Source organism: Jaculus jaculus, chromosome 19 (assembly GCF_020740685.1).
Source record: "Jaculus jaculus isolate mJacJac1 chromosome 19, mJacJac1.mat.Y.cur, whole genome shotgun sequence".
Classification (NCBI taxonomy): domain Eukaryota; kingdom Metazoa; phylum Chordata; class Mammalia; order Rodentia; family Dipodidae; genus Jaculus; species Jaculus jaculus.
This window is the reverse complement of record NC_059120.1, coordinates 17,660,987-17,688,663: the sequence shown is the minus strand read 5'-3', so window position 1 is coordinate 17,688,663 and position 27,677 is coordinate 17,660,987. Positions and strand designations below refer to the sequence as shown.

Below are 27,677 nucleotides of genomic sequence, written 5' to 3'. Positions count from 1 at the left end.
AAACCTGGGTCCTTAGGTTTCACAAGTACCTTAACTGCTAAGCCATCTCTCCAGCCTCAAGTTAGTCTGTTTCAGCCGGGCGTGGTGGTGCACGCCTTTAATCCCAGCACTCGGGAGGCAGAGGTAGGAGGATCGCCATGAGTTCAAGGCCACCCTGAGACTCCATAGTGAATTCCAGGTCAGTCTGGGCCAGAGTGAGACCCTACCTCGAAAAACCAAAAAAAAAAAAAAAAAAAAAAAGTTAGTTTGTTTCTTTCTTTGTTTCTGTTTGTTTGTTTCTTTCTTTCTTTCTTTTTAACATGATTTTCTTGAGAGAAAGAGGCCGAGAGAGAATGTGCTCCCTTGTGCATCTGGCTTATGGGGGTCCTGGGGAATTGAGCGCCAGTCTCCTTTGGCTTTGCAGGCAGACACCTAACCACTATGCCATCTCTCCAGCCCCCAAGTTCCTTATTAAGAAGGAATTATCAGCCGGGCGTGGTGGCGCACACCTTTAATCCCAGCACTTGGGAGGCAGAGGTAGGAGGATCGCCGTGAGTTCAAGGCCACCCTGAGACTCCATAGTGAATTCCAGGTCAGCCTGGGCTAGAATGAGACCCTACCTCGAAAAACCAAAAAAAAAAAAGAAGGAATTATCCTGGGGATAATACGCTTAAATGAGGAAAACTGACTCTGGGGTGGTGAGAAGAATTAGTTCATAGAGGTGTGAACTTATTTTACAAAACCAAGGTTTGCTTTGTGACATTTTTGTTGTTGCTGCTGCTGCTGTGTGTGCACGTGTATGTGTGTATTTGTGTATTTGAGATAAGGTCTCATTGTAGCCTAGGCTGGTCTTAAACTCATGACAACCCTATCTCCACAACACCTGGCTCTTTTCTTTTCTCCTTTTTTTTAGAGGTAGGGTCTCACTCTCCATCCCAGGCTGACCTAGAACTCACTCTGTAGTCCCAAGCAGGCCTGGAACTCACAGCGATCTTCCAACCTCTGCCTCCCGAGTATTGGGATTAAAGGCAATGAGGAACCATGCCCAGCTTTTCTGTTTTGTTTTGTCTCTTTTGAGCTAGAGTCACCTGTAGCTCAAACTGGCTTTCAACTTGCTGTGTGGCCGACGCTGGCTTAGAACACCCAATCCTCCAGCTTCCATCTCCGAAGTGGAGTGCTGGCATTGCAAACTGGCACCACCATGCCTAGTTGGATTGAGAATTTCCAGCATGGATAGTTTGCAAGCTTCCTTTGATATTTCTTGAATGGTTTTTCTGGAGTAGTCTAGTCACCTTCAGGTTACGACACGCAGCTTTCAAAACAGAACAGGAAAGGAAAGAAAAGAAAAAAAAAGGAAGGATGAAAAAAAAAAAAAAAAAAAGGAAAACGCGAAGAACGTGGCGCGGAGGAACGGAAGATTGTTGTCCCTCCTCTCGACCCGTAGCCGCGCCCGGATCCGGCTGCCAAGATGATTTGTCTATAAAAGCCGGACTGGGAGCGTCTCGCCGCCAGACGCTCTTCCTGTTTTCCGTGCCTCTGTTACCGCGGGCCTCGAAGATGGCGTCTACCAGCCGGTGAGTGTGCGAGAGTCCGTGTCCGTGTGGGCCGGGCCGGGGCTCAGCGCTCAGACCGCCGGCCCGACGCGGCGCCGTCCTCCCCCGGGCCTGCCCGGCCGCCCTGCCCGGCCGGCGGCGGGGCGTCTCTTTGTCAGCGACTTCCAACTGTCTTTAATTTGTAGTACGCAGGGTTTTCCACCTGCGGCCCATCCAGCCCCCAGGGTCCACGATACCCCGGCTTGCAAAGAGCGGGAAAGGGGGCACCCCCCCCCCCCCCGCAGGTCTTTGTCGATCTGACAGCTTAGCTAGGAAGTTGGGCAACGTCAGCATTGGTCACCGGCTGGAGACTGATGGCCATCCCGGGGGCCCTGCGAAGTGGACCCAGAACACTTACGCTCTCTGCTAAAAGGATTCTTAAAAAAATTAAAAAAAAATTTTTTTTTTTTTCCGTTCAAATGTCTGAAGACTACCTTGCCTGCAGAAAATTGCTCATGAATCCTGGGAGGTCGTTATCTAATATATTTTTAAAATGTCATGTACTCATCTACAGGAAATGCCTCTTGTGTCCTCAGAGACAGCCTTTAATCTTGTGACGTTGAAAAAAAAATACTTGCAGACCCTAATTATATCTCTTCATAGCCACTCTGAGATAGTGAAGTAGTGTGTTTCTGCATATGTGTAAACTGAGTCATGCCAGTGTTGACCTTTCTGATGTCTTGACATCCTTTTTTTTTTTTTTTTTTTTCCCGAGGTAGGGTTTTGCTCTACCATGGCTGATGTGCAATTTACTGTGTAGTCTTATTGGGGTGGCCTTGAACTCAGAGGGATCCTCCTCCCCATACCTCCCATGAATGCTGAGATGAGTGCTGGGATTAAAGAAAAGCGGCAACGTCACTATTTCTGATACACTGTTGGCCTCCAGTTAGCTCATAATGTACTTAAAAAGTATCAAATGAAGTTGTGCAGCATGTATGTAAGATGGCAGCTGTGTCACGGGTTTCCCTGGCATGTTACTATGTGCAGAACAGAGACGTCTCACCATTGAAAGCCATTGTTCACGAAAACCTACCCCCTTTCTGGGAGCTGCCCAGACTTAACGGTCTTAGGGGTTTTAAGAAGTGGGGGATGGGGAGCAGGTCAGCTCATGTCTTCTTTGGAAGAACTCTTAAAGGCTTTGACACCCCTGTTGACTGATTCTAATTTATGATTTAATAATCATCCTATGTGGGTGTGGTTCTACCAGGTATGGCTTGCTTCCTTGTAGGGAAGTGGGAAACCTCAGCTTGCCCAGATATTACTGAAATTCTCTCATGGTAGTCAGAGTGCAAAGTGAGTGTAAATCACATGTAGGCAAGGCTTTGTATTTTAGAAGAGCAACTCTGCTGTATGAAGAGCATAGTAAATTCATTATTTGTTTGGTTGGGTTTTCAAGGCCAGTTCTCATTCTAGCCCAGACTGACCTGGATTCACTATGTAGTCATAGGCTGAGCCTGGACTCTCAGTGATCCTCCTACCTCAGCCTCCTGAGTGCTGGAACTGTTTGTCATTTTTGTTTTTTCTTTTTCTTTTTCTTCTTTTCTTTTCTTTTTTTTTGAAAGAGGCAGAGAGAGAATGGTCAAACCAGGGGCTCCAGCCACTGCAAATTCTAGATGCATGTGCCGCCTTGTGCATCTGCCTTTATTGTGGGTACTGGGGAATTGAACTTTCCTTTGGTTTTGCAGGCAAGCACCTTAACCAATAACTCACCTCTCTAGCTCTCTTATTTTTTTTTTTTAATTATAATTATCTGGGGCTGGAGAGATGGCTTTGAAGATAAGGCGCTTGCCTGTGAAGCCAGAGGACCCAGGTTCTATTTCCCCAGTACTCTCATAAGCCAGATGGGCATGGTGGCACATGGGTCTGGAGTTTGTTTGCAATGGCTGGAGGCCCTCGGGTACCCATTCTTTCTCTCTTTTTCTCTCTCTCAAATAAAAAAATAATTTTATTTTTGAGGTAGGGTCTCACTGTAGCCCAGTCTGACCTGGAATTCACTATGTCATCTCAGGATGGCCTCAAACTCACGGCTATCTTCCCACCCCTGCCTCCCTAGTGCTGCGATTAAAGGCTTGCGCTACCATGCTTGGCAATAAGAAATATTTTTTAAAATATATTGGGCTGGAGAGATGGCTTAGTGGTTCAGCCCTTGCCTGTGAAGCCTAAGGACCCTGGTTTGAGGCTCGATTCCCCAGGACTCATGTTAGCCAGATGCACGAGGGGTGCATGTGTCTGGAGTTCGTTTGCAGTGGCTGGAGGCCCTGGCGCACCCATTCTCTCTCTCTCTCTCTGCCTCTTTCTCTATCTGTCGCTCTCAATTAAAGGAATAAAAAAATTAAAAAATGTATTTATTTGCAAGGAAGGAGGGAAGAGAAAGAGAGAGAGACTGTAAGTATGAGCATGTAAGGGCTTCTTGCCACTATAAACAAACTCCAGACACATGTGCTTCTTTGTGCACCAGGCTATATGTGGTTACTGGGGATTTGAACCCAGGCTTTGCCAGCAAGTACCTTTAACTGTTGAAACATAATCTCTAGCCCCGTCTTTGTCATTTAAAAAATTCCTTGAATTGAGTTTTTATTTATTTTATTTTTATGTTTTGATTTTTTGAAATGTCTCATTATGTAGCCCAGGTTGGCCTAAAACTCAGTCTTCCTGTTTCTGCCTTCCAGGATGCACGGCTGAATGTTCATAACCAACCTGGTCTAAAAAGTTACAGGCCAGCCTGGACTATAAGAGTGAAACCCCTTCTCAAAACCAGACAAACAATGACAATGGCCACAATTAAATGCCCAACTCAACAGCTAAGCTTTGAATTTATGTGTCATTATAGTTATTCCTTTCAGTTTACCTGCCAGTGAGAATAAAGAGAGGTAAATGTTAGATTTCTACCTTCTGCATTTTCTTCCCTGAGGATGATCATTATTGAGGGGTGAAATTGCCTGGTGTTTTCAAAGAGAGCTCATGTGTTGCGTTCAGGGCCAAGCCCAGCATGTTTTCTGACTTCAGGGAAATCTTTCTCTGGGCCTCATCTTTGAAATAAAGACGGTCTGTACTTGTAGGGTTGTTGTGAAGATGTATAGTACTCAACATAACCCTGTTAGCGACAGACAAGGGGTGGGGCCTGTGGTGGTATTGTTTTAGTGCCACTGGTGGCATCTTCTACATTCCTTCCCTTTTCTTCCTACCTCTACCTGCCCCTTCTTATATTTGTGGGTAATTTGATTAAAAGTGGGTTATGTACCAGAAGTGAATTCCCTCCCATGGAGTGGGCCTCGTGTCCAGTCAGAAAGCAGCTGATAGCCCCATACCCTGTGTGTCAGTACTGCACAAGGACAGGCATGTGATTAAGGGTGATTTCTCCACGCTCTTTTATTGTTCAAGATAAAAACTATTCATGGGAGCTGGATATAGTGGTGCAGGCCTTTAATTTCAGTAATAGGGAGAGTAGGACAAGGGTTTCTGCAAGTATGAGGCTAGCTTGGCTGGATAGTGAATTTCAGGCCAGCTGGACTACATAGTAAGACCATCTCAAAAAAAGAAAAAAGGAACAAAAAAGGCCTGGCATCTGGCATGGTGGCATACTATCTATGCCTTTAATCCCAGCACTTGGGAGGTAGAAGTAGGCAGATTGTCATAAGTTCTAGGCCGCCCTGAGACTAAATAGTGAATTCCAGGTGAGCCTGGGTTAGAGTGAGACCCTACCTTGAAAACCCAAAACCAAAAAAAAAAAAAAAAAAAAAAAGTTAATACCATGAATCTTAAGTAAATAGCTTTGCAACCACGTTTTAAAAATTGATTTCTTAGATTAGCATGCAAAGTAATTTCAGCATGGCATTTTCAAGCACGTGCCTTTAACCACTGCCCATCTCTCCAGCTGCATCATGTCATTTCCTCCATACATACTCACCATTATGATCTACTTCCCCAAATAGTATCCCTTCTACCACACAGTTATTTGGTCACAGTCTTTCTACCACCCGCTAAGATCACTTTCTCCCTTCCCACGGTCCCTTTTCATGTCCTGTGTATGTATACACATAAACACATCTATATAGATTTAAATCTAGATGACACATATGAAAGACAGTGTGATACTTGTCTTTCTAAGTTCATTTTGCTTAACATAATTCATTTTCTTTCATATTCATGATTTCATTCTTTATGAATGACTGAATGAATACTGGATATATGTACCATGTTTTCTTCATCTGTTCATAGGCACCTGTGCTGGTTTTGCTTCCTAGCTACTGTGAATAGTTTGGCAATGAACTTGGAGGAACTGGAGTGATGTAGCTGAGTCATGTTAGTTCTCACTCTCTGTTTCTTGTCTTTTTTTTTTTTTTTGAGGAACCTCCATTCTGATTGCCATAGTGACAGCACAGTTTACACCCCCAGGATCAGTGTATGAGTCCCTTTTCCCCCACATCTTCCCTGGCATCTCTTTGTTTTCCTGATGGTGGCCAATCCTCCTGGGGTGAAATAAAATGTCAAAGAGGTTTTTATTTCCATTTCCCTAGTGGTGAAAAATGGTGAACACATTTTCCAATATTTATTGGCCATTTGTATTTATTCTTGCTTTTTTTTTTTTAAACAAAGCTTTTAAAAATATTTATTGATTTGAGAGAGGGAGAGATAGACCGATAGGCATGCCAGGGCCTCCAAGCCATTTACCACCTTGTACATCTGGCTTTGTGTGAGTACTGGGAAGTCAAGCCTGTGTCCTTTGACTTTGCCAGCAAGCTCATTAACCAGTAAGCCACATCTCCAGCCCTTGTATATCTTCTTATCTTCTTTAGAGAATGTTCTATTCCTTAGCTCATTCATTTTTTGGAAGGTCTTGTTTGGGTTTTTGTTTGTTTGTTTCTTTGTTGTTGTTGTTTTTGAGGAAGGGTATCACTCTAGCCCAGGCTGACCTGGAATTCACTAGTCTCAGGCTGGCCTTGAACTCATAGCAAACTCCTCCTACTCTGCCTCCCTAGCGCTGGGATTAAAGGTGTGTGCCACCACACTGAGCTCCTATATAACTTTTAAAATATATATATTATTATATAAATTTTATTTAATATTTTATTTTATTTATTTGTGAGAGAGAAAGAAAGGCAGAGAAAGAGAGAATGGGCATGCCAGGGCCTTCAGCCACTGCAAATGAACTCCAAACACACGTGCTGCCTTGTGCATCTGGCTTATGTGGGTCCTGGGGAATCAAACCTGGGTCCTTTGGCTTTGCAGGCAAGTGCCTTAAGCACCAACCTATCTCTCCAGCCCTAAAATTATTTATTTATTTGCAAGCAGAGAGAGACTGGTGATGGGGGCTGCAGGGAGAATGGTCATACCAGGGCCTCTAGCCACTGCAACCAAACTCCAGATGCGTGCACCATTTTGCGCATTTGCCTTTATGTGGGTACTGAGGAATCGAACCTGGATCCTTAGGCTTTGTAGGCAAGTGTCTTAACCACTAAACCATCTCTCCAGCCCATTTATTTATTTGAGAGATACAAAGAGAAACAGGCAGACACAGAGAGAGTGAGTACGGGCGTGCCAGGTCCTATTGCCACTGCAGACCAACTCCAGATGCATGGGCTGCCTTTGTGCATCTATCTTTATGTAGGTGCTGGAGAATCAAACCTGGATCATTAGGCTTTGCACATAAGCACCTTTAACTGCTGAGTCATCTTCCCAGTCCATTATTATTATTTTATTTTATTTTATTTTATTTTATTTTATTTTATTTTATTTTATTTGTGTGTGTGTAGCGGGGGGGGGGCAATGTATGGACATGCCAGAGTGTCTTGCCACTGCAAACGAACACAAGACACATGTGCCACTTTTTGTATCTGGCTTTATGTGAATGTCGGTGAATTGAGCCCCAGCCAGCAGGCTTTTCAAGCAAGCTTCTTTAACCTCTGCACCCTATCCCCAGCCCACATTTAGTAATTTAAAAAAATTTGTTATATCTCACTATGTTGCCCAGGCTGATGATGAATTTCTGGACATAGGGAATGCTCCTACCTCAGCCTCCTGTTACAGGACTTCAGGGCGAGCACCACTGTGTCCAGCAAAGCTGTTTTCTTTTTTAAGGCAGGGTCTCATTCTAACTCAGGCTGACACCGAACTCACTCTAGCCCTAGGCTGGCTTCAAACTCATGGTGATCCTCTTGCCTCAGCCTCTGGAGTGTGAGGATTAAAGGCATGCCCCACTGTGTCCAGCTAAAACTAATTTTCTTTTTAAAATTTTACTTTTATTTATTTGAGAGAAAGAGAGAGAATGGATGCACCAGGACCTCTAGCCACTGCAAATGAACTCCAGACGCATGTGCCACCTTGTGCATGTGGCTTACATGGGTGCTGGATAATCAAACCTGGGTCCTTAGATTTCACAGGCAAGCATCTTAACTGCTAAGCCATCTCTCCAGCCCTACAACTAATTTTCTAATAGTGAAAAAAATTCAATTCTAGACTAAATAAAATCATCAGGTCTTAAGTTCTGCTGAGCTACGTCTAACATTCATTTCAGCATGCCGGGTTCAGAAGGCTATGCTGAATCTGTGGTCATGTAACAAGTGGACAAAGTCAGAAAGATACTGCATGAGCCAGGGTTTTCTAAACTCTTAGTAGTTTGCCTGATGATGGGCAAGAAAACTATGACTTCTGTTTCATGTTGATTTGGGAAGATATAAAACATAGTTCTTTCTCTTTTTAATGTAGTTTGGATGCTCTCCCGAGAGTCACGTGTCCGAACCATCCGGATGCAATTTTAGTAGAGGACTACAGAGCTGGTGACATGATCTGTCCTGAGTGTGGCCTGGTCGTAGGTAAGCAGCTGCAGCAGTTTTAACCACAGTCATCTTCTAGGGTACTTTGCTTTTGTGTATTTTTCTGAACTGTCTTTAAATGAACACATTCTGACCCTTCCCCACATGCACAAGTGGTTAGTTATGGTTTAAGACAGTTAAGAAATAAACAAGAATAAGGGGATCCAGAGAGACTATATACCAAATATGTATACCCAATGCTTATCTCATAATGTAGGTGACAGCTGATCAGGAAGAAAGAAAAAGGCCCTTAGCAGCGGCATCCGTAGTCCTAATGTGGGTTGGGTGGTGGGCTGGGCACTCATATTAAATAGCCAGTGAGTGTCGTGTAACTCGTGTGGCTTTTGTGTGCTCTGTAAGCGAGGTAGGTCGGATTTATTTCAAAGTAGCAAAGGTCTGTCAGTGCTGAGCCTCACCCAGGGCCCTGTGGTCAGCAAAAAAGGCTCATGTTGCTTGCATATGGCTTCATTGATCTATGACTATCTAGTTCAAACTGTTAACATCCAAATATAGCATGTCTCACAATTTCTGCTTGTGTGAGGCCCTGGGTTCAGTCCTAAGAACCACCAAAACAAAAAGTAATAAAATGCACTCTTACTTGCTCACTAATCTTGATATACATGTGAGATTTCGACGTGAGATAGCTTATTGAGCCAGGCATCTACGAATGGAAGTTGTATTGAGCAATTTGTTGTTTCAGTTTTGGTGTTTGGGGTTTGTCTTTTTTTTAAATATTTAAAACAAATTATTTATTTATTTATTTATTTGACAGAGAAAGAGGGGGAGAGAGAGAGAATGGGTGCACCAGGGCCTTCAACCACTGCAAAGGAACTCCAGACATGTGTGTCCCCTTATGCATCCAGCTAACGTGGGTCCTTTGGCTTTGCAGGCAAATGCCTTAACAGCTAAGCCATTCTCCCAGCCCTTGTCTTTTATTTTTAATATTGTTCTTATTTACTTATTTGCAAGGAGAGAGAGAGAATGGGTGTGCCAGGGCCTACAACCACTGCAAACGAACTCCAGACACATGTGCCATTTCGTGCATGTGGCTTTACGTGTGTCCAGGTTGTTACGCTTTGCAGGCAAGTGCTCTGCAGCCCTTGTTGTTTTCTTGCTCTTGGCAATGTTGGGGGTAGAACATGGGGCCTAATGCTAGGCTTGCGGCACTCTGTCACTGAGCTACACCCCCAGCCTTGAGCAGTTTGAATGTGTTGGAAATGAAATGCTGTTGGCTTCTGGGAAGTAGAACAGGAACTGGTTGAGCTATGCTGTGTTGGCTGTGGGATTGTCTTACTCTTCATCAAAGAAGCTTCTTGCTTCACACCCACAGTGGGAAGGTCTTGTTTGTTTCCATCTTAAATACTTGGACCTTATTTCCATTGATTAGCAATTCCCCATTTGTTGACATGGGAGTTTTAAATCCTAAGAGTTGCTAATAGGAATTGAGAGACATTTGCAGTTCTACTTAATGGCTAGTATGTTTACTATATCTGAAGTCCTGTTCTAAATGATTTGTATATTCACCTAATCTGTCCTCACAGAAAATGTATAGATACTAACAATGGAGCATTTTGGAATTCAGGAGAGGTCTTCCAGAATTTATGTACCCCAAAGAAGGTTCTCTCTACCTTTCATAAATGATTAATAAAGGTGTACTAAAGAAGGATGAATTATGAATGATTAAGTTTATTTAGTGGGGAATCACAAATTGTAGGGTTTATATAAGGGATGTTGGGGTCTAGGAATGGAGGCTAAACACATGGGGAGTAGAAAACATGCTTTCATGTGGAAGCACTCTATAGCTTATCAGATAGTTTAAGAGGAGTTAAAAGGGCAAATGGCGGTGACTTAAGGATAGCAGAGAGAAAATACCAAAGCAGAGACCAGTAGATTTGGAGGAGACATGAGTAAGGAAGAGAGTTACACTCATGGTTACCCATGTTTATAGTAATTACACAGGTAACTGACCTAGAGTTTGAGAGAGCACACATGTGGTAGATCTTAGAGTGTAAAGAGAATATGTGTAGACCAGAGGAAAATCATACATGAAATTAAAGTGTATAAAAAACATAAAGTATAAAGCAGAGACAAGCAGGAGAGTTCCCCAGACCAAGAAACGGTGTTATGTTTTCTCTATTCACACCCCCAGCCAGGCTGGGTGAGGGGGAGTCCAGACTCTTTCTTGTGTGTCCCTGTGGCTCCAGCAAAGAAGAGAGTCACACACCCGAGGGTCAAGTCCAGGGAGAGCGAGAGCCTGGGAAACCGCAGTCTTTATAGCATCAGATTCAAGGATGGATGTAAGCGGAAGAACTGGTTAGCTAGTAAACCTGGTGGGTAGATTTTGGAGCCAGTCCCCCTGAATCATTTTATTTTGATAGCATGCTAGACTGTGGGCAGTAGGGGTGCTGTGAGTCAGTCTCAATTAGGCACGAATTTCATTTTTTTTAATTTAAAGAAAATTTAAAATATTTATTTATTTGAGGGAGAGAGAGAGAGACAGAGGAAAAAAGCAGCAGATAGAGAGAATGGTTATACCAGGGCATCTAGCCACTGCACACTAACTCCAGATGCATATACCACTTGAACATCTGACTTACATCTTGGGGAATCGAACCTGATTCCTTCGCAGACAAGCACTTTAACTATTAAGCCATCTCTCCCAGTTCTAAAAAAAATATTTATCTATTTGTGAGAGAGAGAGATTAAGAAAGAGGCAGCTAGAGAATGTGTATGCCAGGGCCTCTAGCCACTGCAAACGAACTCCAGATACATGTGTCACCTTGTGTACCTGGCTTATGTGGGTACTGGGGATTTGAACTTAGGTCCTTAATCTTTGCAGGCAAGCACCTTAACCACTAAGCCGTCTCTCTCCAGCCCAGTGAGTTTCAGCTTTGTCAAGAGTGCCATTCTTATGTCAGGGTAAAGTGACATGTGGGGTGGGATCTATCTTATGGTTCTCTTTGGGCCTCAATCCCAAACTGAAACGGCCTTGAAAAAAAGCCAACTTTCTTCTATCCCCCTTCATTAACACTGTCCTCATTTTACCAATGAGAAAACTGAGGGTGAGGTGGTTCAGTAGTCTGGCTCTGTTACTTACATGCAAAGTCAGATTCTTTTGTTCCTTTAAAAGTAGGGTCTCCAGAGGGAGGGTATTACCATGGGATATTTTTTTTTTATTATCATGGAAGTTGTTAATAATAATAAAAGAATAAGCCCAGTAAAAAAAAAAAAAAAAAAATAGGGTCTCCAGCTGGGTATGGTGGCGCACACTTTTAATCCCAGCACTTAGGAGGTAGAGGTAGGAGGATCACCGTGAGTTTGAGGCCACCCTGAGTCTATATAGTTAATTCCAGGTTAGCCTGGGCCTGAGACCCTACTTTGAAAAACCAAAAAAAAAAAAAAAAAAAAAAAAAAAAAGTAGGGTCTCCTCTAGCCCAGGCTTGCTTGGAATTCAATGTAGTCTCAGGGTGGCCTTAAACTTACAGAGATCCTCCTTCCTACCTCTGCCTTCCATGTGCTACCACACTAGGCTGGAAGCCAGATTCTTTTTTTTTTTTTTTTCTCAATTTTTATTAACATTTTCCATGATTATAAAAAGTATCCCATGGTAATACCCCCCCCACTTTCCCTTTTGAAATTCCATTCTCCATCATATCCCCCCCCCCATCTCGATCAGTCTCTCTTTTATTTTGATGTCATGGTCTTTTCCTCCTATTATGATGGCCTTGTGTAGGTAGTGTCAGGCACTGTGAGGTCATGGATATCCAGGCCATTTTATGTCTGGAGGGAGCACGTTGTAAGGAGTCCTACCCTTCCTTTGGCTCTTAAACATTCTTTCTGCCACCTGGAAGCCAGATTCTTATCTTCCATTGCTCTTCATGATAAAATGAGTTTGGCCTGGGGACAGCACCTGCGCTATGAGCCACCTTCTGTTTTTGTGTGGCCTGCTTTCTAAGAGTGGCTCGTACATTTTCATTACAGTCACTGCTCTGTAGTCACACAGAAGCCATCTGTAGTGCTTTCTACCCTTGGTCCAGCTGTTCATTGCATCACCCATCTCTGCTGTGCAGGGAGGACTGCAGGGTCCTGAGTGCCATGCCTGTGGCCATATTGATGCAGCATTTCTTTCATTCATTCATCTATTGACTTACTCAATTTTTGTTAGACAAAATCTGATGTAGCGAGGTTAATCTGGAGCTGGGATTGCAAGAACAAGCCACCACATCAACATTCTTTCATTTCATTCCCCTTGCATACCCATAATTTCAAAACAAAACCAGTGAGCTGTGTCATGCTTTGAAGGCATAGTGGGTTGTCTGAGTGGGTTATTTGTGGGTGGTCTGGAAAAGCCATTTCCAATGCTTGTATTTGAGTGCTGCGTCCGAAGGAATGCACCCAGAAAGTAAAGACTGCTGGCTTCTTAAGAATCCACTGGAGGATGTTTTAGGAGCAGCCTCGACGTTCAATTCAAAGCCAGGCACATCATTTCAAGTGCATTGCCTCTGCTCAGGCAGCGGTGCGGGTGATTCTGGCTGGGATGCTCAGTTGTCAGTAGGGGCTGAAGCTGCGTGAGTTGTGCTGTGTGTGTAGCCATGGAGGAGCTGCTTTTCCTGGAAGCGGGCTGGGCTGCAGTGTTACGACGACGTGGAGTGTGTGAGGCCGATGTGAAACGCCGGGTGCTCAGGCCCTACGCTGTTTACTGACGGTGCTTGTGGAAGATGTTCACGGTGTCCTATGGGCAACCCGTCATGTCAATAGTGGGTCACTCTGGTGGACTTAATTACCAGTTCTGCAGATTTTGTCAGAAATAGAAGCTGAATATCGCAGCTTTCCTACAACACAGAAACTTGATGGCGTAGTGCCATAGAATGTTGCTGCTTGAGTTTGGGTCAAGGTTGTCATCTCTGAACAAGCTCTGTTTAACTACTATTATTGACCACTGAATAGCTTTGAGAATTTGTTTTTGCTCCAATTTAACAGTGTTTATATGAATTAATGTTTTTAATTTTTGTTTGTTTTTTGTTTTTCGAAGTAGGGTTTCTGCTCTAGCCCAGGCTGACATGGAATTTACTATGTAGTACCAAGACTAGCCTCAAACTCATGATGATCCTCCTACCTCTGCCTCCTCAGTGCTGGGATTGAAAGCATTCACTATCACACCCAGGTAGAATTAGTGTTGATAACTTTTTAGAGTTGCATGAAAAAAATAGTGCCTCAGTATAAACATACGCAGTAGTAAAAGTCAACTTAGCAACAGTCAGCATTGCTTAGTCCTGTCACCGTGCTGTGTGGTTTTTCGAGGTAGGGTCTCACTGTAGCCCAGGCTGACCTGGAATTCACTCTGTATTATCAGGGTGGCCTTGAACTCATGGCGATCCTCCTACCTCTGCCTCCCAAGTGCTGGGATTAAAGGTGTGCGCCTCTGCGCCTGGCAGCCTTGCTTTTATGTACGCACATATACATCCAGTATAGTCAGGAGACAAAGCAAAAGTATCTTCATGAAAACATGGATTTGCAGCTGATAGACTCTACCTCGAACAACAACAACAAAACAAACAAACCTGTCTAGGGACACTTTTTGTAACCCACTAAGGTATAGCATTTGTGGCTTCCCCCCTCCATATTTTGAGATACTGATGATTTAAGAATTGTTTACCCATCTTCCACTGATTTAAAATCTTCATTCTGTGATCTTTGCATTTAGGTGTAGTATAAAGCTGGATCAGTGTCCTTGCCATCTTTTGTATTCATCTGCTCACTCTTTTGATCACACAGTTTATTTTTCCTACTTTATTTGTTTTGTTTTTTTGAGGTAGGGTTTCACTCAAGCCCATGCCAACCTGAAATTCCCTATGTAGTCTCAGGCTGGCCTCAAACTCACAGTGATCCTCCTACCGCTGCCTCCTGAGTGCTGGGATTATAGGCGTGCACCACCACAACCAGACAGCATCCTGTGTTCCTTAAAACCAATCTTGTCCTTGCCATAATATTTTGTCTGAAACTTTGTTATGCTGCATTTACTGAATAAGCATTTTATTTATTTATTGTTATTAATTTTTTTCGAGGTAGGGTCTAATACTAGCCCAGGCTGACCTGGAATTCACTGTATAGTCTCAGGGTGGCTGTCCTCTTACCTCCGCCTCCTGAGTGCTAGGATTAAAGGCATGTGCCACCACTCCTGGCTTAAAAATAATTTTATGCTGGGTGTGGTGGTGCACGCCTTTAATCCCAGCACTCAGGAGGCAGAGGTAGGTGGGTTGCTGTGAGTTCGTGAGACTACATTGTGAATTCCAGGTCAGCCTGGGCTAGCGTGAAACCCTACCTCGAAAAACCAAAAAAAAAAAAAAAATAATAATAATTATATTTATTTGCACGTGTATGTATATGCATGCAAAGGCCTCTTGCCACTGTATATGCCACTTTTACATCTGGCTTTAGGTGGGTACTGGGGAATTGAACCCAGTCCAGTAGGCTTTCTAAGCAAGAGCCTTTAACCATTGGACCATTTCCCCAGCCTGCTAGCATATATTTTTTTAAATATGTATTTATTTATTTGAGAGAGAGAAAGCATGGGCACACCGGAGCCTCTAGCCACTGCAAATGAACTCAAGATGCATGCGTCCCCTTGTGCATCTGGCTTATGTGGATCCTGGAGAATCGAACTGGGATCCTTCGGCTTTGCAGGCAAGCACCTTAACTACTAATTCATCTCTGCAGCCCCTGCTAGCATATTTTTAATGAAGTAGTTCATAGTACAAAAAAAAAAATCTATATGAACTTCTTTCTTCTAGCTTCTAATAGCATTTTACTTACTACTCTGACTTTCCTTGAGGCCCACCACACAGTCTTAAAACTAGTATCACAAGGTTTTTATTTTTCTTAAAGCAACACCAAACTTCAGGTATAAACATTTATAGTTAGTTTCACTTCCACGTAGTTACACAATACACCACCCCAAAATTTTGAGGCTTAAAACAACCATTTTATTTTGCTCAGGTTTTTTTTTTGTTTGTTTGTTTGTTTTTGGTTTTTCTAGGTAGGGGCTCACTCTAGCTCAGGCTGACTTGGAATTTACTATGTAGTCGCAGGGTGGCCTCGAACTCACGGTGATCCTTCTACCTCTGCCTCCCACGCCCAACTTTGCTCAGGTCTTTTTTTTTTTTTTTAAGTTTTTTTATTTTTATTTTTAATGTATTTTTTTTAAACTTTTTTTAAAAATTTTTTATTTATTTATTTGAGAGCGACAGACACAGAGAGAAAGACAGATAGAGGGAGAGAGAGAGAACGGGCGCCCCAGGGCTTCCAGCCTCTGCAAACGAACTCCAGACGCGTGCGCCCCCTTGTGCATCTGGCTAACGTGGGACCTGGGGAACCGAGCCTCGAACCGGGGTCCTTAGGCTTCACAGGCAAGCGCTTAACCGCTAAGCCATCTCTCCAGCCCTTTGCTCAGGTTTTTATACACCTTAAGGAAGGATTTACCTGGCAGTTGGCACAGGGAGAATCCATTTTGACAGGAGCGTCTACATTGGCATTTCTGATGTTTTTTCTGCTCCTTGACTTAGCACATGGGTCTGCCCTTCTCAGGGCTTCTCTGTAGTTGTCTCAGAGAAGTCACATTCTCTACATGGTAGTTGATTTCCAAGAGAGAGATCTCAAGTGCAAGTATTTAGAAAGAGAATGGAAGCAAGGCCTAAGGAAGTCAAGGGTTACGTGTAGAACTGGAATAGGATCACTTGCATTTTGCTGGTCAGAACAGTCAGAGAACTCACCTAGATTGAACAGGACTGGAGAAATGGCTTCCCCTATCACAAGAACCATGTAATTACTCAACATGCCATAGTTTGCTAATAGAAAATAATTTTATTTGAATTACAAGTGATTTTAAAATATGCTCTTCTAATGCTTTATAAATTAGTGATTATTAAGATACCAGTAGTGACATTAAATAGGACTAATTATTAAAGGAAAGCTTTGTTCCCCACCATGAAACTGTTGGTTCAAATAGTTTTCGTGGGTTCCACCTAAGTAGATTCTTATAATATGATCATTTCACTCTAAAAGTCGAACAGTAGGTGGCAGTATAATATTTAGGTCATCAGTTTGGTCATAAATTTGACCTTGTACATTGCTAAAAATGTTTATTAATAATCAACCCAATGAGGTAAGTAAATTAGTGTTGTAGTTGCAACATGAAGTTGGGCTAGGGGTGTAATTGAGTGGTGGGTATATGCTTAGCATGTACAAAGCTCTGTGTTTAACCAAACACCAGCACCATAAAAAAGGGGGAGGGTTAGTCTGTCATGACTTTTATAAATTAGGATTTAACAATAAAGTATTGATTAAAATTAGTAACAACTGGGTGTGGTGGTACATGTCTTTAATCCCAGCACTTGGGAGGCAGAGGTAGGAGGATTGCTGTGAGTTTGAGGCCATCCTGGGACTACAGATTTAGGTCAAGGTCAGTCTGGGTTAGAGTGAGAACCAACTTGAAAAAATTAAAAAAAAATCAGTGGTAACATTTCTAATTCAATTTGATGTGACACCCATAATTCATAGTTCTTTTTTTCTTTTCTTTCTTTTTTAAAATTTTGATTTTTTAATTGACAATTTCCATAATTGTAAACAATATCCCATGGTAACTTTCCCATTTGAAACTCCACTCTCCATCATAACCCCTCCCCGTCTGAATCCGTCTCTCTTCGATTTTGATTTCATGACCTTTTACTCCTATTATAATAGTCTTGTGTAGGTAGTGTCAGGCATTGTGAGGTCATATTTGATGTTTTCGTAGTGTCTTGAATATCTTGAAATTCCCATTCAAACCTTCCTATTAGTTTTTCTTTCTCTTTGTTGGACTGTATTAGATCTGACACCTGGTCTTCTAGTTAGATATTCTGTCCTCTCCTTCATCCATTCTTCTGGTGAGATTTTTCTACAGAGGTTTTTGTTGGTTTGTTTGGTTGGTTGGTTTGGTTTTTTGAGGTAGGATCTCACTCTAGCCCAGGCTGACCTGGAATTCACTATTGAGTCTCAAGGTGGCCTCGAACTCAAGGCAGTCCTCCTACCTCTGCCTCCCGAGTGCTGTGATTAAAGGCGTGTACCACCATGCCTGGCTCTACAGAGTATTTTATTTCACTAACTGTGTTCTTCATTGTTAGTATTTCTGACTGGTTTTTCTTTATTATTCTATTTCCTTATTTGTGTCTTGTATTGACCTCCTTATTTCATTAAATTGGTTTCCTATGTTTTCTTTGATTCCTTTGATTTACTTGAACATATTTATAATCATTCTTTTGAAATCTTTTTCAGGAATTTCTACTAAATTAGTCTCACTGTAGATCATTTCTGATGTGGATTTATATTGTCTTGATTTTTTGTGTTTCTTATATTATAATGTAGAGATTTTAGCATCTTGGATTAATTTAATGCTTGGCTTTTGTAATTCTTTGCAGTATTATTAGATGCATCAATCAATCTGATGTTATATATCTTCAGAGTAGGAGCCTAAGGTGCTAAGTGTGGCTCTTAAGACTCTCAGAGTAGCCGGGCGTGGTGTCACACACCTTTAATCCCAGCACTCGGGAGGCAGAGGTAGGAGGATTGCCGTGAGTTTGAGGCCACCCTGAGACTCTATAGTGAATTCCAGGTCAGCCTGAGCTAGAGTGAGACCCTAGCTCGGAGAAAAAAAAAAAAAAAAAGACTCTCAGAGTATTTACAAAAGTGACCCTAGGTGTTGAGTTTACCTGCTCTGAGGAATTCAAGTAGGCTGAGAGGATCAAAATACAGGAAAATTCTAAAATTTAACTAAACAATACACACATTCAATGAAAAACAGCACAGAGTGTTTATGTAAGAGTAGGTATTATGACAACCAAATCTTCTAACAAAATCACAGTCCCTAAGGATGTGTGTTGCCCCACCCCCTTAATCCTGTCCACTAGGAAGCCAAGATTTCTGATGTGAAATAGGTTCCAGAAGTCAGCTTGTGACCAAGTGACCCTTGTGACCCCTTCCCCAATGAAGGACAGAAGAGGAAGCAAAGGCACTGTAAATCAGGAGGCAATTTAAGAATGGCGAATCCTGCCATCCATCAGATTTAACATATAACTTACCCTGACATGGAAGGTGCAGTTAGCACTCTGATTCAAGCCTATATACCAGGCTTATTTGTTGGGTACTGACCTGGTGCAATCCCAGTTACTTCTTGGGATGGTTTTGGTGTCAGTTACGCTGTGTGCCCGCTTGGGTCCCTCTGCTGTGCTGTGGGCTCAGGTAGGCTGCCTCGGTGGCTGGGTCACTGCCCTCATCATCACCTGTGCTAGATGCTGTGTGGGTGAGCTCCCTTCCTCAGGTCTCTGGGGGTGGGGGAGGGGAGGCTGTGGAGGTGACTGAAGTTCTCCCACTCCTCCTCATGATCCTCTTCCTCATGAGCTGCTCCGTTGGTCCCTGCCATCCTCCCTTCGTGTTCTTGAGTTTGCGAGGAGGTGGTGTGAATGGAAAATCCCCTCACCTGGCTTTTCCTGAGGCTCAGTCTGAGTCGTGCAGCCGTCCGTCCTGCAGTCCTGGTGCCACCGCTGCTGGAGCCACTTCTGCCAGCTTGTGTGGGCTCTGGGCGCTCCGGATCTCTTCTTCTTCTCTGCTGCCATTAATAATGTCTTATACACCTCGCTTTGGCATGGTTCCTATGCCAGCATCTTACCCGAAGTCCTATTTTTAGTTGTTTTTAAAAATATTTTTTGTTTATTTTTTAAATTTATTTATTTGAGAGCAACAGACACAGAGAGAGGCAGATAGAGAGAGAGAAAGAGAGGGAGAGGGAGAGAGAGAATGGGCATGCCAGGGCCTCCAGCCACTGCAGATGGACTCCAGATGCTCGCTCCCCCTTGTGCATCTGGCTAACGTGGGTCCTGGGGAATCGAGCCTTGAACTGGGGTCCTTAGGTTTCACAGGCAAGAGCTTAACTGCTAAGCCATCTCTCCAGCCCCTATTTTTAGTTTTTGAGGTAGGGTTTCACTGTAGCCCAGGCTGACCTGGTATTCACTGTGTAGTCTCAAGATGGCCTCAAACTCATGGCAATCCTCCTACCTCTGCCTCCACAGTGCTGGGATTAAAGGTGTGTGTCACCACACTCAGCTCATAATACATGTTTCTTTTTTTTTCTTTTTTTTTAATTTTTATTAACATTTTCCATGAATATAAAATATATCCCATGGTAATTCCCTCCCTCCCCACCCCCACACTTTCCCATTTGAAATTCCATTCTCCATCATATTACCTCCCCATTACAATCATTGTAATTACATATATACAATATCAACCTTCATAATACATGTTTCTTAAAAGCAATACAAAGGAAGTACAAATTCATTTGAAAACATCCATTTGAAAAAGAAAGTGGTTTTTGATCTCTCCTTCCAAGTGGATTTAAAAGGTGAATGCATAAATGTGCTTGAAAGAACTCTGGAAAATCTGATGCACATCCTGTGTTGGTTGTACACTTTCTTTTTTTAAATTTAATTTAATTTAATTTAATTTATTTATTTGAGAGTGACAGACACAGAGAGAAAGACAGATAGAGGGAGAGAGAGAGAGAATGAGTGCGCCAGGGCTTCCAGCCTCTGCAAATGAACTCCAGACACGTGTGCCCCCTTGTGCATCTGGCTAACGTGGGACCTGGGGAACCGAGCCTCGAACCGGGGTCCTTAGGCTTCACAGGCAAGCGCTTAACCGCTAAGCCATCTCTCCAGCCCGGTTGTACACTTTCGAAAGATTCTAGCCACCATCCCCAGATCCTAATGTACATTGTATGCTGCTAATGCACTTTAAGAGGACTCTAGGCGCCTCCCTAAATTCTAATGCACATCTTCTGTTGGTTGTACCCTTTTTTGTCTTTTAATTTTTTTGAGCCTGACCTAGAATTCACTGTGTAGTCTGAGGGTGTCCTTGAACTCATGGAAATCCTCCTACCTCTGCCTCCTGAGTGCTGGGATTAAAGGCGTGCATCACCATGCTGGCTGGTACACTTTTTTTTTTTTTTTTCCTGAAGTGATTTGATTTTATTTCCTTCACTTTAAGCCAATCATGAAATTTCACAGTGATTTCTGAGGTGGGGACAGGAGGATAGTGGTGGTGTTCAGAATCATCAGGGCTGTGGCCCGGAGGTCGAGAGCCGAGGAGGCGCAGGCGGGCGGCCTCGCTGGCGCCGCTGGAGGAGTACGCACTGCCCGGCCGGCAGGTAGGCGACGTTCCTGGAGCGAGAGCAGGTACGGCTGTCTTTGCAGCCTCCAGCTTGCGCAGCTCGATGAGGCCATCCCCCGCGGTGGCCAGTGGGTTGGCGATCAGCTTGGCTGCTTTGGAGTCGCCCTCGGCAGAGATGATGGCTGCCACCTTCTGCTGCTCAGCCCTTGCCACCACAAATCTGGCCCTCTCTGCTTCCTGCTGAGCCACCGGTTTGGCTTCCACAGCTTCCGTGAACTCCTTCCCGAAGGTCAAGTGCGTCAAGGACACACCATGCAGGATGAGCCCAAAGGTTACTGCTCGCTCCATGAGGTCATCATTCACCTGCCTGGAGAGGGCTCACTCACTCCTGCTTGCATGGCATCCAGCACAGGCAATCAGAACACTAAATCCACAGTGCAACAGAGAAGGATTGCAGCAGGACGCTTGGAAGCCATCCCAGAAAGCAACAGGGCTACTTACACGAAGGCGGGTACGAAGGCCTGTGCTGGAAGTGCTGATCTCCCTGTGCAGGTCAGGGCAGGTTATGTGTCACACTCTAGGTTGGCTTTCCCATTCTCGAATGACCTGTGCTTTGGTGTTGACTATTGTTGCCCTTGATGTTTCGTGATTCCTGGTGCCTTTTCTCTTTTTCTTCTGTCTTTATTGGGGGCAGGGTCTGACTCAGCCTCAGGGTGACCTGGAACCCATTTCAGACAAGGGTGTGGGATGTAGGGACTCTGGCTTTATTAGATTATCTGTTTTAATCAGCACTACTGCATAAATACTCTGTACTGGTTTGGATGCAATGTGTATACTGCTCTGTTGAATTTTAGAATTTGCCAGTAATTTGCTCTATCTAGTCTACTAGAATACTTAAGTGCAGGCAAACTCAACACCTAGGGTCACTTCTGCTGTTTTCTTAGAGTATAGGAGCTACACTTGGCATCTTAAACTCCTATCCTGAAGATACATAAAGTCAGATTTACACAGCTAAAAACACTGTATCAAATTAACTCAAGATGCAAAAATCTCTATATTATACTGCAAGAAACACAAAAAATCAAGACAATTTCACCAGAAACTAAATCCATCAGAAATGATCCCCAATGATACTGTTTTAGATGAAATGCCTGACAGTGATTTAAAAAAAAAAAGATTATACTCAAACAAATCAAAAATTCCTGAAGAACATAGGAAACCATCTTAATGATATGAGGAGATCAATACAGGACATAAGTAAGAAGTAGAAATAATGAAAACACACCAATTGAAAATGTTAGAAATGAAAACCAGTAAGTCAAATAGAAAACTGTAGACAGTCTCACCAATAGAATGGATCAAGGAGAGGACAGAATATCTAAACCAAGACCAGGTGGCAGATACAGTACAGCCCAACAAAGAGAAAGACAAACTAATAGGAAGGCATGAATGGGAATTTCAAGAAATCCAGGATACTATGAAGAGATCAAACATAAGAATTCAGGGCATAATTGAAGGAGAAGAATTTCATTCCAAAGGCATAACAGGTATTTAAAAAAAAAAAAACCTTAAAAGAAAACTCCCCCTAAATAGGGAAAATTATGCTAGTACAGATACAGGAAGCCTACAGAGAGCACCAAACAGACAAAAATCAGTAAAGAACCTCTCCCCTTCATATTATAATTAAACTACAAAACACACAAAGCAAAGACAATATATTGAAAGCAGAGAGAAGATTCAAGTCACATACAAAGGCAAGCCCATCAGGATCATAGCAGATTACTCAACACAAACTTTAAAAGCCAGAAAGAAGGGCTTGGAATCATGTATTCCAAGTTCTGAAAGATAACAATTGTCAACCAAAATTACTTTATCCTGCAAAGCTATCCATCCAAATAGATGGAGAAAGAGGACCTTCCACAACAAAGCAGGCTAAAGGAATATATGTAGACTAACCCAGCTCTATAGAAAGTACTTGAAAGGATCCTCCATGCTGAAGAGAAAGAAAAGCACACACATAAAGAACCTGGAAAAAATAAACCATACTCAAATACTAGTTAATACAAGAAAGTAAAGGTAAAACTGTAAAAATAAGAAGAATTGCAAGAACAAATACACATCTTTCAATGAAAACTTGTAATATCAACAGCCTCAATGCCCCAACCAAAAGACACAGGTTTGCAGACTGGGTTAAAAAGCAGGATCCTTCTATTCGTTTCCTCCAAGAAACCCACCTTTCCATAAAAGATGGTCACTGTCCTAGGGTGAAAGGTTGGAAAATGGTGTTTCAAGCAAATTGGCCTGGAAAAACAACAGGTGTCTCTATTCTAATATCTGAAAGGGTATGCTTCAACATTAGTTAGGAAAGATAAAAAAAGGTCACTTTATATTGATTAAAGGAAAACTCCAGGAGGAGGACATTGCAATCCTAAACGTATATGCACCTAGCATAGGGACTCCCAGCTTCATCAAACAAACACTGTTAGAACTAAGATCACAGATAACATCAAGCACAGTTGTAGTGGAAGGTTTCAACACTCCACTGTCATCAATTGACAGTCATCCTGGCAAAAGATATACAGAGAAACAACTGGATTAAGTGAGGTCATAGAACAGTAGCCTGGTGTAGTGGTGCACACCTTTAATCCCAGCAATTGGGAGGCAGGGGTAGGTGGATCACCATGAGTTCAAGACTACCCTGAGACTACATAGTGAAATCAGCCTGAGCCAGAGCAAGACTACCTCAGAAAAACAAACAAAAAAAGAGGTCATAGAACAAATGGACCTAACAGATCTCTACAGAACATTCCATCCAAATGCTGCAGAATACACATTTTTCTAAGCAGCACATGGAGCATTCTCTAAAATTGACCATACATAAAGACACAAAGCAAATCTTTTTGTGTGTGTGTGGGGGGTATTAAACATTTCATTTAAAGATTTGAATATAAAAATATACAAATACAGATTACATTACAGTGGCTAAGGCAGTACTCTACATAACAAAAGTCAAAACAAAACAAATTTATAAACTAAATGTACCATACTGGCACTGAACACACATTATACTTCTTACCCAGTCTAGGTTGCATATGCATAAAATGATCTGAACATATGACAAAGCAAATATTAACAAATACAGGAAAATTGAAATAACTCATTGTACTCTATCTGACCACAATAGGATTAAACTATAAATCAGCAGCAAAAATGCTATGGAGCATACACAAAATCATGGAAACTAAGCAATATACTTCTAAATGATGAATGGGTCAATTTAGAAATCAAGAAGGAAATTAAAAAATTCATAGAATCAAATGATAATGAGAACACAACACACCAAAACCTTTGGGACACAATGAAGGAAGTCCTAAGAGGGAAATCTATAGCTTTCAGTGGCTATATTAATAAATTAGAAAGCTCACAAGTAAACAACTTAATGCTTTATCCTAAGGGCTTGGAAAGGGAAGAACAAGGCAACTGAAAGTCAGTAGATAGAAATAATAAAGATTAGGGCAGAGCCGGGCGTGGTGGCGCACGCCTTTAATCCCAGCACTCGGGAGGCAGAGGTAGGAGGATTGCCATGAGTTCAAGGTCACCCTGAGATGACAGAGTTAATTCCAGGTCAGCCTGGACCAGAGTGAGACCCTACCTCGAAAAACCAAAAAACCAAAAAAAAAAAAAAAAAAAAAGATTAGGGCAGAAATTGATGAAATAGAACCCCCACCCCAACATACAAAAGAATCAGTGAAACAAGGAATTGGTTCTTTGAAAGGATAAACAAGATTGATCAATCCTTAGCAAATTTGATCAAAAGAAAGAGAGAAGAGACACAAATTAATAAAATTAGAGATGAAGGGCTGGAGAGATGGCTTAGCGGTTAAGGCCTTTGCCTGCAAAGCCAAAGGACCTCCGTTGGATTCCCCAGGACCCACTTAAACCAGATGCACCAGGGGGCGCATGTGTTTGGAGTTGGTTTGCAGTGGCTGGAAGCCCTGGTGTGCTCATTCTCTCTCTACCTCTCTCTGCCTTTTTGTCTCTCAAATGAATAAATAAATAATAAACTTTAAAAAAAATTAGAGATGAAAAATACACCATTACAGCAAACACCAAAGAAATTCAGAAAATCATAAGGACACACTAACTCCACTGAGTTTGAATATCTGAAAGAAGTGGATTATTTCCTTGACTTATATGACCTACCAAAGTTAAATCAAGATGAGATTAACCATTTAAGTAGACCTCTAACAAGTACAGAGATCCAGGCAGTTATAAAAAAATAAATCTCCCAACTAAAAAATGTGCAGGCCCAGATGGATTCACTGGCGAATTTTACCAGACCTTCACATAAGAACTAACACCAATGCTTCTCAAACTTTTCCATAAAATAGAAAAGGAAGGAATTCTACCACACTCCTACAAAGACAGAACAAAAAAAGAAAATTACAGACCAATCTCCATCATGAATATAGGTACAAAAATTCTCAACAAGATATTGGCAAAGACAATATAAGAATGTATCAAAAAAGATCATTCACCCCGATCAAGTAGGTTTTTATCCCAGAGATGCAGGTATGTTACAACATAGGCAAATCAATAAATACACACAAAAAAAATAAGTACACACAAAAAAATAAATGTAACATGCTATATAAATGGACTGAAGGATGAAAATCACATTATCATCTCAATAGATGCAGAAAAGGCATTTGACAAAATCCAGCATCCCTTCAATGTAAAAGTCCTACAGAAACTCAGACTGGAGGGAACATATCTCGACATAATAAAGGCTGATAGTGATGAACCTACAGCACTGAGACTTTTTCACTAAGATCAGGAACAAGACAAGGGGTCCACTGTCCCCACTTTTATTTAATATAGTACTGCAAGTCTTAGCCATGGAAATAAGGCAAGAGACATAAAAGAGATACAAATTGGAAATGAAGAAATCAAGCTGTCATTATTTGCTGCTGATTCCATTCTATACATAAAGGACCCTAGAGATGCTGCTACCAGCAAACTGTTAGAGCTGATAAAACACTTTTAACACTATAACAGGATACAGAAGAAATACACAGAAATCACTGCCTTCCTGTATACTAATAACAAACATGTTGAGGGTAAAATCCGGGAATCACTCTCATTCACATTGCCTCAAAATATATAAAGTACCTTGGAATAAACCTAACCAAGGAAGTGAAGGATCTTTACAATGAAAATTTTCCTCTTTTTCTTTTTTTGTTTTTTTTGAGACAGGGTCTCCTTTTAGCCCAGGCTGACCTAGAATTCACTATGTAGTCTCAGGGTGGCCTTGAACTCACTGCAGTCCTCCTACCTGTGCCTCCCAAGTGCTGGGATTAAAGGTATGTGACACCATGCCCGGCTACAATGAAAACTGAAACACGTAAGATATTAATTGCGGAACACCCTAGGAAATGGAAAGCCATCTCATATTATTGGATTGGAAGAATCAATATTGTGAAAATGTCAATCTTACCAAAGAAATCTAAACATTTAATACAATTCCCATCAAATTCCAATGGCATTCTTCACAGAAATAGAGAAACTATCCTAAAAGTCATTTGGAAGGACAAAATCTCAAATATCCAAAAAAATTTTGAGCAACCAAAATAAGATGTGGTATCACCATATAGGAGATAGGTATAACTTGTATTTTAGAGCCGTAGTAATAAAACAGCATGAAACTGGCACAAAAATAGACATGTGGATCAGTGGGACAGAATAGAGGTCCCAGATATAAGCCTGGGCAGCAACACCCACCTGGCCTTTGATTTAAAAAAATGCCAAAAATATTCACTGGAGAAAAGACAGCCTCTTCAACAAATCGTGCTGGGTAAAAAAAGGAAGAGATCCTTATCCTTCTCCATGCACAAGAATAAAGTCCAAATGGATCAAAGACCTTAATAACAGACCCAAAACTCTGCAACTGCTAGAGGAAAAAGGAGAATCCCTTCAACATATTGGCATAGGCAATGACTTTCTGAGTATAACCCCCAGTTGCTCAGGAAATAAAATGACTAATAAGGACAGGAGAGATGGATTAGTGGTTAAGATACTGGCCAACAAGCAAAAGGACCCAGGTTTGACTTCCCAGTAGCCACATAAGCCAGATGCACAAAGTGGTACATGCATCTAGATCTGTTTGCTAGATGGCTAGAGGCCCTGGTGTGCCCATTTTCTCTCTTTCTCTCTTCCTCTGCTTGCAAATAAATGACTAAAAAATTTAAAAACAAAACACTAATCAACCACTGGGACCTCATAAAATTTCAAAGCTTTTGTTTAGCAAAGGACACTGTGAATAGAGCAAAGAGGCAACCTACAGAATGGGAGAAAAATTTTGCCAGAGGATTAATATCTAGGATATACAAATAACTCAAAAAATTAAATAAGAAACCAAGCAATTTAATTTAAAAATGGGGTATGGAGCTAAATAGTTTTCAAAAGAAATACAATGGCATATAAACATCTAAAAAATGTTCTATATCCATAGCCATCAGGGAAATTCAGATTAAAACTACTTTGAGATTCCATCTCACTCCTGTCAGAATGGCTATTATCAAGAAATCAAATGACAATAAATGCTGGATATAGAAAAAGAGGAACATTTCTATACTGTTGGAGGGAATGTAATCTAGTACATCCATTGTGGAAATAAGTGTCCTGAGACAGCTAAAAATAGATTTGCCATATGACCCAGCTATACCACTCCTAGGCATATATCCTAAGGATTTATCATATTACCTTGGAAATGTTTGCACATCCATGTTTATTGCTGCTCTATTCATAATAGCTAGAAAATGGGACCAGCCTAGCTGTCCCTCAACTGACGAGTGGATAATGAAGTTGTACATTTATACAATGGAGTTCTAGTCAGTGGTAAAGAAATATGCACTTAAGAAATTTGCAGGGAAATAGATGGACCTGGAAAGGATTATATTTAGTGAGGTAACTTAGGCCCAGAAAGCCAAGCACCACATGTTCTCTCTCATATGGGGATCCTAGCTACAAATATTTGGACTTGAATGTAAGTTGGAATAAAACTCAGTAGCAGAGGCTAGTAAGCTAAAAAGGTGCT

At 42.0% G+C, this 27,677-nt stretch overlaps 1 protein-coding gene across 1 annotated transcript in view; it reads left to right on the top strand.

The window, feature by feature from the left end:
* The first annotated feature begins 1,433 nt into the window (after positions 1–1,433).
* The window catches only part of Gtf2b (general transcription factor IIB), a 38,219-nt gene continuing 11,975 nt past the window's right edge, over positions 1,434–27,677 (top strand). Inside the window, exons 1-2 of the mRNA XM_004653666.3 lie at positions 1,434–1,553; positions 8,277–8,383. Of these exons, the coding sequence (XP_004653723.1) occupies positions 1,537–1,553; positions 8,277–8,383 (124 nt within the window). The 5' untranslated portion in view covers positions 1,434–1,536. The remainder of the gene's footprint in view (positions 1,554–8,276; positions 8,384–27,677) is intronic.